Below are 10,384 nucleotides of genomic sequence, written 5' to 3'. Positions count from 1 at the left end.
CAGGTCTAGCCAAATAAATGCAACAGGGATTTAGGGACACCAGGTCTACCCTATTGAAGTGAAAAAGGGTTTTGGAACAGCAAGTCTATCCATTAAAGTCAATGGGCATTTTGCAGAAATTTGGGGCTAAAATGGGGAAATTTGGGTAAATTTGAGGGAAATATTGGGCTGAATTCTGGGAATTTCTGCTTAAGGATTGCAGTGCTGACGCTCTGGAAGTCTTGGATAAATTCCTGGAAACCAATCCGGAATCCCTGATCCAATACCTGTGGCCTGGGGTGGAGCTGTTGCCTCCAGATAAGCCAAAAAATCTCAGTTTTCAGCCCAAAGTGTGGGAATTCTGAGTCTAAAAGTGGGATTTTTAGCACCAAGAATTTTGAGACATCGGGTTTACACACTGAAATCAATGGGGATTTAGGGACACCAGGTCTACCCATTCAACCCAGCAGAGCCCAGCACCTTCCACTTTAGGCAAGGAGGGACTGGAAAATTTTAGGAATGCCGTGAAATTGTGGGAATTTTTCCTGTGACTCCCTCACCTTCCTTCAGCCTTTCAGGGGGCAGCATCCCAGCCTCGCCCTTCCCAGAGCTCCTGGCAGGCACCAGCAGACGGTGGTGCCAGGAGGAGACGTTGGAGACATCGCAGCTCAGCAGGGTCCTGGCAAAGGTCAGCTTGGCCTCGGGGTCCTGCCTGGCTGCCAGCTCCCACTGGTGTTCCCAGGCGTGGACTGGGAGGGCACCAGTATAAACCAGTAAGCACTGGGAGCCACCCTCGAGCTCCTGAGGCCTGTGGCAGCAGCTCCCAGTATAAACCAGTAAGAGTTGATGCAGCCAAACCTGCTCCCAGTGCGATCTAGAGGCTCTCAGTGTGGTCTGGGGGTTCCCAGGTTTATACTGGGAGGGCACCAGTATAAACCAGTAATGCTTCATGCACCCAAACCCACTTCCAGTGCAGTCTAGAGGCCCCCAGTGCAGTCTCAGGGTTCCCAGGTTTATACTGGGGGAGCACCAGTACAAACCAATAAGCATTTGGAATCACCCCCGAGCCCCTGAGGTCCATTCCATGGTGGCAGTTCCCAGTATAAACCAGTAAGGCCAGCACAACCTGAAGTCACTCCCAGTAGGTCCCAAGCTCCATCCCAGTATAAACCACTAAGGCCAGCATCCCTAAATGTCACTCCCATTATAAACCAGTAAGGCCAGCACCCCCAGAAGTTGCTACCAGTGGTTACTAAGTGTCCCCAAGACCCCTCCCAGTATAACCCAGTAAAATCCAAAATACCCCATTATAACTCAGTACAAACCAGTATAACCCAGTCAGCCCCAGGACCACATCCCAGTATTAACTAGTATAACCCAGTATAAACCAGTGACCCCCAGCACCCCATCCCAGTATAAAACAGTTCAGCCCAGTAACCGCAGTAACTCCCAGCACCCCCCGCACCCCATCACAATATAAACCAGTATAACCCAGTATAAGTAACAGTTGGCCACCAAGTCCTCCCGGCCAGCAGGGGGCGCCATGGTGCAGCCCAGCACCCAGCCCTGGTGGTGCCACTCCCCATAGGATTTGGGATTCACCCCCAGGCACTGCTCCATGAACAAAAGCTCCAATGGCACCCTGAAACCTGTATCAACCAGTATAAACCAGTATGGACCAGTGTAAGTTATAAAAACCAGTAATAAACAGTAAAATCCAGTGTAAGGCAAACCGGTAGAGACCAGTAAAAAGCAGTATGGACCAGTAAAAAGCAGTATGGACCACTGCAAAGAAGTATAAGTGGTAAAAACCAGTACAAAGCAGTGAAAACCAGCATAAACCAGTGAAAAATAAGGCAAACCAGTATAGGCCAGTGTAGCCCAACATTAACCAGTATGAACCAGTACAAACCAGCAAAACCATTAAAACCAGGAACAACCATTAAAAACCAGTATGAATCAATAAAAATCAGTATAAGGCAAACCAGTATAGACCAGGATAGCCCCGCATAAAGCAGTAAAAACCAGTACAGACCAGTATGGACCAGAACAGACCAGTCAGGGCTCTCCCACTCCCTCCCAGTCCCTCTTTAACCCTTCCCAGTGCCCTCCCAGTATAAACCAGTATAAACAGTTATAAACCAGTATAAACCAGTAACCACAGACTCCCTTTTAACCCTTGTTTACCCCCTCTAGACTCCTACCAGTGCCCTCCAGTCCCAACTAGTGCCCTTCCGGCCCCTCCCAGTCAAAACCAGTATAAACCAGTACAAACCAATATAAACCAGTACACACCAGTCCCCTCCCAGTGCTCCCAGTGCTCGTCTCTGCAGGCTCAAGCAGGTGACCACGTCGGGATTGGCCGCCAGGACTGACCCTGTGAGGGACAGCACCTGGGTGGGCAGCGCCCCCTGCTAGCTAAGTGAATCCCAGTATAGACCAGTATGAACCTGTATAGACTAGTATGAAGCAGTATAAATCAGTAAATCCCAGTTTCTTCCCAGTAACTTCCAGTTCCAATAAGAGATAACACCTGGGCATGAGGTGCCCCCTGCTGGTCAGGTAACTCCCAATTCAAACCAGTATAAACCAATATGAACCAGTATAGGCCCAGTAAATCCCAGTGCCCTCCCAACCCCTTCCCAATCCATCCCAGTATATCCCAATAACCCTCCCATGGACTTCTCAGTTCATCCCAGTAACTCTCACTTACCTCCCAGTATGGCCCAGTCACCCTCCCAGTTCAAACCAGTAACTCCCAGTTCAAACCAGTTCCCTCCCATTAACCCCTCAGTTCAAACCAGTGACTCTCCAGTATAAACCAGTAAAGCCCAGTGACCTCTCAGTGACCTCCCAGTATAAACCTGTATAAATCAGTGACCTCCCAGTCCCCCCATCCCCTCCTAGTTTGTCCCAGTCCATCTCAATCCCTCCCAGTACACACTAGTCCCAAAACAGCTAAAAACCAGTATAAACCAGTACAAACCAGTATAAGCCACTACAAAAATCACCCTTCAACCCAGAGTTCTCCCTCTTCTTAACCCTTGAATCCCATCCCAGTTCCTCCCAATCCCCCCCAGTCCCCTTCCAGTACAAACCAGTACCCCCAGGAAGGCGTCCGTGGCCTCCCAGTACTGCCTCAGTTTCTCCTCCCGCTGCCGGTGCAGGGCTGGTTCCATGAGTTTCCATTCCATCAGGATGATCTCCTGCATTCCATGAGGCCCTGCAGTGTCACTGGGGAGCCTTTGTTCCGTGTGTTCCCATTGTGACACAATGGTCTCCAGCGCTCTGTGAGGCTGAGCCCTGAAACTGTGGACACTTGGTTCCATGAGATTCCCTGTTGTCACTGCCAGGAGAATCCACAAACACCAGAGGTTTATGTCCAAAAAGGAGACAGAGCAGTCCTTCAACTTTATTTGAATAAAGGGAGAGAGTTCACCAGGGCACAATCCCCTGGGGTTTTGTCTCTCCAGGTTTCAGAGGGCGCAGCCTCCTTTTATCCTGAACTCCCGGCTGCACGTTGCCCTCTTCCTTTCCCCATTGGTCAAGGCACTTGGAAGGTAAAGCCTTCCTGAACATCCTGCCCCATAACCCCCCTTGAACCTGGCATTTCCCCCCAAAGTTCAGGAGTTCAGCCTTGTGCAGAGCCTTGTCTGTGTCAGGAGCCAAGCTGGCTGGGCCCGGTAACAAACCTGCTGCCCAAAGTCAGTAGAAATGTTACGACCCATTTCAAACCCCTTAACACCCATCCCTGCACCCACCACATGATTTGGAAAGACATGAGCACACATCTTTCCTCTCACATTGATGGTTCCTGTGCTGGTGACAGTCTGTTAAACCCAGCCTTCAGCCTGAGCTCTCTGCTGTTGCAGTTCCATGCACAGAGGTTGTTGTCTCTCAGCCCTTCCATGGGCAGGCCGGTGTTCAGCCATCTCCAGGACAGCAGGGCCCCAGCCCACGTCACTGTGCCCTGGGGAGACAAAAACCATCACTCCAAATGTCCCCTTCTCCTTCTTCCCAGGCATTTGGGCCTGCCAGTGGGGTTTGGTGCTGGTTGCCACAGGGAAAAGGAGACCCCTGTGACACTGCAGGGTTCCATAGAACCAAACATCCATTGTGACACTACAGAACCTCACAGATCCAAGAGTGCATGGTGACACTGCAAGGCCTCAGGGAGCCAAGGGTGTCCAAAGGCCTAAAGCAGTTCATGCGTGGCTCAGCCTTGAGAAGAGAAACCTCCTTGGGGGCAGCTTGGGCTTGGCACACAATTAAGAAGGGCGGTTTTTGTAATGGGGAAACTCAGGAGTTTTAGATTCCTCCAGAAAAAGAAAAGGAAGAAAACCATCTCTTTTCCTGAGTGCAGCCAGTTCTCCAAGCAAAGCAGGTCCCAGGTGAGTGAGGACAGACAGGATGGGGTTGGGCAATGTGGGGCAAGGTTGTCCACACTGGCTCAGACCTCAAGGCACAGCTTCTGTGAGCAGGCCAAAGCTCCTGAGGAGAGAACCTGGATCAATATCAATCACAGAATGCTGCAATCACCTCTGCTCTAAAGACAACAGCAATGAAATACACCCTTCAAAACCAGTGTATTTCTTAGAATCTCTAGGAAATATTTCTCCATAACTGGATTTGAAAATTTTCCTAATGAATGGCACCAGCCCCGAGGGAAATCAAGGCAGAGCCATGGTTTGTCAGGACTTGCTTGATCCCAATCAGCCCCGTGGTGCATTTGGTGCTGAGCCCTTGAACCTCAGGGCCTGAGAGGAGATTGCACAAACCTTTCCAGGAGTCCAAGGCAGAAGAAAAACCCAAAGTGTCTCAAAGCATTAATGGGTCCCACTGAGGTCCATCCCCAACACAGGATCCTCATGGACTCCTTGGAGGAGAGAACTGGACACCAGGATTGCCCAAAAACCTCTCAGAGACTCAGAGAGGAAAGGAAAATCCAAACTACCTTTAAAACCTTGAGTATCTCAAAGTATTATTGAGCCCCACTGAGTGTCAATACAAAGCTCTCAAGGGACTAATTAAAGCAGATAATTGGGGGCATCACTGCATAAACTACTAAAAGAATTCGTGCAAAAAGGGAAACTCCAAGTACCTTAAAAAACTGAGTACCTTGAAGTATTAATGAGCCCCACTGAGTATCATTACTGACAAAGCCTCTCAAGGGACTAATTAAAGCAGATAATTGGAAGCTGTCACTGCACAAACCTCTCAGAGACCCAGTGTCAAAAAGTAGAACTTAAATTAACCCTGAGTACCTTGAAGTGTTAATGAGCCCCACTGAGTATTGTTACTGACAAAGGCTCTCAAGGGACTCATTAAAGCAGATAATTGGAGACCATGATTGCACAAAGCTCTCAGAGACTCCAAGGCAAAAGCAAAACCCAAACCTTGAGTATCTCAAAGTATTAATGAGCCCCACTGAGTGTTAATACAAAGCTCTCAAGGGACTAATTAAAGTAGATAATTGGGGGCATGATTCTATAAACTACTAAAAGAGTTGGTGTCAAAAGGGAAAGACTTGACATTTCTTTGTTTCCTCCTGTCATCTCTGCTTCGAATTTCCTGCTCTAACTGGAACCTGGGGACATTTTCTCAGTTGTGTCCCTCATTGGGACCCATTAAAACTTCAAGAAACTACAGCATTTTAATTTGAGTTCTTGAGAAGTTTTTTGAACACTCTCTCAGGGAATGATTCTGATGTAAACATTTAATGAACCAAGAGATTCATTAAAGTCCTTGTGCTGTGTCTGTGCTGATGAGCTGGGCCGGGCTCCTGGCACAGAGGAAGCTCCCAAGGTGAACCAAGAGAAGCTTCAAAAAGACATTTCTGCTGAGGAGCAGCTCCTCTGCCAGCCCAGCAGGGCTGAGGGCACTGCCTGCAGGCACTGAGGGCACAGGAGCCAGGCACAGACAGGCTCAAGGGAATCAGGACTGGGAAGACATTGAGCTGAGACTGCACTTGGGGAAACATCTTCACAGCCCTGGACATGGTGAGTGTGTGGGTGCAGGGCAATGTCCCCTGTGCTCCTGGAGGCATCTCCTGGAGCCAGCACAGCCCACAGCCTGGGGATGTGTCAGGAGGACTCTCCCAGTTTCTCTGAGGCACAGGAGGAGGAGGAGGAGGAGGAGGAGGATGTGCTGCAGAGCGGGGCTGCCCTGGGCACTGTCAGAGGGACAGGGCAGGACGGCTCCTGCTGCCAGGGACGGCTGCAGGGGCTGAAGCTGGGGCTGCAGCCAGGGCTGCCCAGGGCTGTCCTGCAGAGCAGCTCCTGCGGCCCTCAGGGCTCTTGGCCAGCCCAGCCCATGTGCCACCTGCCAGGGACAGCTCTCAGCCTGCCTGGCAGCTCCCCATGGAATGTGGGGAGAAGTTGGAGGTGCAAGGAGCCACCCCCATCAGGGCAGATTCCTCCTGCTGTGGAGATGGTGCTGCATGGCCAGGGCTGCTCTCAGCTTTCTCCTCAAGGCAAGGCAAAGGGGCTGTCAGGTGTGTCTGTGTCACTGACACTCCTGCACTGTCCCCCTGGGCATCAGCACATCTGCCTCACATCTCCCTCACAAAGTGCCTCCTCACCCTCCTGTGCCTCCAGACAGCAGCAGCAGCCCCTTGGCTTGCAGCATCTCAGTTTGTGTGAACTGCCCTTAAGGCCCTGCTGGCAGGGAGATGGCCCTGGGCAGTGTCCTGTGCTGGGAGGGGTGTGCAGGGCAGAGCTGAGCCCCCAGGGCTGGGCTGGGCTCTGGCAGCACTGACAGGGACAAGGCTTGGATAGAGAGAAACAGCTCCCAGTAGGCACAACTCCAGGCAGCAGAGAGCCAGAACAACCCTTGGTTTCCCTCTCTCTATTTTGAAATTAGATCATTCAAAAAGGCTACTTTATTTCTCTAGAATATTTAAATGACATCACCCTGAGTTAGAGGGAGTTGTGAAAAGCAAGGAGCAGCTCTGTGGGACTAGCAGGACTGCCTGCACTGGGGCTCAGAAAGCCCTGTCTTCCCTCTGGGCTCCTCAGTGTTCAGACTGAGAGCACTGCTGAAGATAAGGCAGTAACAAATCAGCAGCAAAAGTACGATCTCAAAAATGAAATTTTACGGAAGTTCCCCCACAGGAAGAGTAGTAGCTTTGAGAGGTTTCCAAAATTAATTGCACATGATTGACTAGAAGGAATCTGTCCTAGCTTGTCCATTTTTTTTTCAACAGTCCACGATACCTTGAATGATGAAATGTCCAACAGCAGCCCCATCAGCCACTTCCTCCTGCTGCCATTGGCAGACACGCGGCAGCTGCAGCTCCTGCACTTCTGCCTCTTCCTGGCCATCTCCCTGGCTGCCCTCCTGGCCAACGGCCTCATCATCAGCGCCGTAGCCTGCGGCCACCACCTGCACACCCCCATGTTCTTCTTCCTGCTCAACCTGGCCCTCACTGACCTGGGCTCCATCTGCACCACTGTCCCCAAAGCCATGCACAATTCCCTCTGGAACACCAGACACATCTCCTATAAAGGATGCACTGCTCAGGTCTTCATGCTTGTCTTCTTCATTGGGTCAGAGCTTGCCCTCCTGACCATCATGTGCTACGACCGCTACGTGTCCATCTGCAAACCCCTGCACTACGGGACCCTCCTGGGCAGCAGAGCTTGTGCCCACATGGCAGCAGCTGCCTGGGCCAGTGGCTTTCTCAATGCTCTGCTGCACACAGCCAATACATTTTCCCTGCCCCTGTGCCAGGGCAATGCCCTGGGCCAGTTCTTCTGTGAAATCCCACAGGTCCTCAAACTCTCCTGCTCACACTCAAATCTCAGGGAACTTGGGCTCCTTGCTGTTAGTGCCTGTTTAGCTTTTGGCTGTTTTGTGTTCATTGTTTTCTCCTATGTGCAGATCTTCAGGGCTGTGCTGAGGATCCCCTCTGAGCAGGGAAGGCACAAAGCCTTTTCCACCTGCCTCCCTCACCTGGCTGTGCTCTCCCTGTTTGTCAGCACTGGCATGTTTGCTAACCTGAAGCCCCCCTCCATCTCCTCCCCATCCCTGGATCTGGCAATGTCAGTTCTGTACTCAGTGGTGCCTCCAGCCCTGAATCCCCTCATCTACAGCCTGAGGAACCAGGAGCTCAAGGCTGCAATGTGGAGACTGATGACTGGAGGGTTTCAAGGACATTAAACTTCCAGAAAAATAATGAAAATCACATAAATAATAGCCATTTTTGATAGTTCTTGTTTTGTTAGTTGTGGGAATCTTTTTCCTTTGTTTTAGTTTTTCTATATTGTCCACAAAGATAAGCCTATGCTCGTGTTATTTCTCATTTTGTTTCTCTCACCCTTCCCATTGGCCACAGATTCTGTCAATGAGGAGCTGCACTCTTGGAGGCTATATATGAACTAAAGGATCTCCCAGCAAAGTTTTCTCCAGAGATGCCCCTTTTGTTCCCTTCTCTGGAGCTGCAGCAGCAATGTCTGTGTGCAGAGCTGGGGCAGATCAGTGCTGGCACAGCAGCTGTGCCCAGCAGCAGCAGCAGCACTTGGTGTTGCCAGTGCTGCTCCCGTGCCACTGCCCCGCTGCCCTCCTGGCCCTCATGTTGCTGCAGGGCCTGAGTGCTCTCGGGGCCGGGCACAGCCCTGGGGGTGGCAGTGCCGGGGCTGCAGCAGGGACAGGCCATGGGCACTGCTGGGGCAGCACTGACGCCTCAGGCTAGGGCCTGGGGGCTCCAGGCTCCTTGGTGAGGCTCTCTCCACAACACTTGGCCAGCCCAATGCTGAGCACAGAAAAGCCCCGGGAGCAGCCCCAGGCTGGCCGTGGGCAGGCTGGGGGCAAACAGCATGGCTGGTGCTCTGCAAGCTCCCTGCAAGGGGGACACCCTGGCAAGGAGCAGCAGAGCAGGGGCTGATCCATCCCCACTGTGCTGGACACCCCAGGGCAGCGTCCCAGAGCGTCCTCATGCACCTGCCAACAACATCCCCCCTCTGCAGCCCTGGCCTCTCCCCCAGCTCACACAGGAGCCACATCCTTGCAGGCACACACACGGCAGCACTGGCTCAGGAGCCCCTGTTTGCATTGCACACAGCAGGCTCAGCACCCCCATGGTGCTGCTGTGGGGACATGGAGCTGAGTGAGCACAAATGCCATCAGCCCCTGGGGCCAGCACGGGCTGGGGGATGGCAGGGAAACCACTCAGCTTTGTCGTGGCCTCTGAAGTCAGCCAGAAAGTTTGTTCCCATCAGCTGTGAGTTTCCTGTCCCACTGCAGATGTTGTTTCTCAGAGCCAGGGCTACCTGGCAGCCACTCCCAAACTGCCCTGAGCATTTCTATTCCTTCAGCTTTGCTTTCTTTACTCTTTCCTGATCCAGATTTCTTCCTCTTCACCACCCTTGTCCCCTCCCCTGCTAACAGCCCATTCCTCATTGCCCTTTCCTCTCTGGCCCATCTCCCGATTTCTGTTCCTGAGCTGGCACCATGGGAACATCCCTTGGGGTGCAGGATCATCCTACAAGTGCTTCAGGAATTGTCTGCAGGGTCCTGCAGTGCCTCGTGCTGCTCCCTTGCCAGAGGCACCACAGGCCAGGGGGGCACATCTGGGCTGCTGTGTCTGGGTGTGGGGCTCCCTATTGTGGGCAATGAGGAGGGGCTGGAGAGGCTCTGCAGGACTGACAGGATGGGCTTTGGGGCTGTGTGGAGAAGCTGAGGGACCTGGGCTGCTGGACCTTGTGAAGAGGAGACCCAGGGCTCATCCTGCAACTGCTCCAGGGCTGGTTTCAGAGAATCACAGAATCAGCCAGGCTGGAAAAGACCTTGGAGATCATCAAGTCTGACCCATGCACTGACCACCCCAATGACCACATGCACTGACCACCCTCACTAACCTCACCAATTGGCCATTCCCCAATGACCACAATCTCTGACTACAACCACTGACCACACTCCAGTTAAAACCCAACTGACCCCATCCACTGACCACAAACCCTCACCACACCCCCACTGACCACCTGCATCAACCACATTCACTTACCACACCCATTGACCACACCCACTGACCACACCCACTGACCACACCCACTGACTACACCCCAATGACCACCTGACCACTTCCATTGACACCTTCCCACTGACACCTTCCCACTGACACCTTCCCACTGACTAGCCACCTGACATTACCTGACCACACCCACTCACCACAGCCAGTGACCACACCCACTGTGAAGACACCAATGCCCACACCCCACTGGCCACATCCAACTGACCACCCAAGTGACCACACCCACTGATCAAACCCACTGACCACTCGATATGGCCACACCCACTGACCACACCCCACTGACCATACCCCACTGACCACACCCAATGCCCCACCCACTGACCACACCAAGTGACCACACAACTGACCATTGCTGATTATATCACAACTGATCAT

General features: G+C 52.3%; 1 protein-coding gene across 1 annotated transcript; it reads left to right on the top strand.

Annotated features, from left to right (window-relative positions):
* Positions 1–7,206: 7,206 nt before the first annotated feature.
* On the top strand, positions 7,207–8,247 carry LOC148217295 (olfactory receptor 14J1-like). The gene has a single exon (XM_088158736.1). The coding sequence runs from the start codon at positions 7,207–7,209 to the stop codon at positions 8,137–8,139; it is 933 nt and encodes a 310-aa protein (XP_088014862.1). The 3' UTR covers positions 8,140–8,247.
* Positions 8,248–10,384: the final 2,137 nt, after the last annotated feature.

Source organism: Sturnus vulgaris, unplaced genomic scaffold (assembly GCF_052056855.1).
Source record: "Sturnus vulgaris isolate bStuVul1 unplaced genomic scaffold, bStuVul1.hap1 Scaffold_87, whole genome shotgun sequence".
NCBI classification, from domain to species: domain Eukaryota; kingdom Metazoa; phylum Chordata; class Aves; order Passeriformes; family Sturnidae; genus Sturnus; species Sturnus vulgaris.
The sequence above is the reverse complement of the archived record's forward strand: the minus strand, read 5'-3'. Positions and strand labels throughout refer to the sequence as shown.

Coding starts and splice junctions, on each gene's coding strand:
- LOC148217295 (XM_088158736.1), top strand. CDS start 7,207: ATGTCCAACAGCAGCCCCATCAGCCACTTCCTCCTGCTGCCATTGGCA.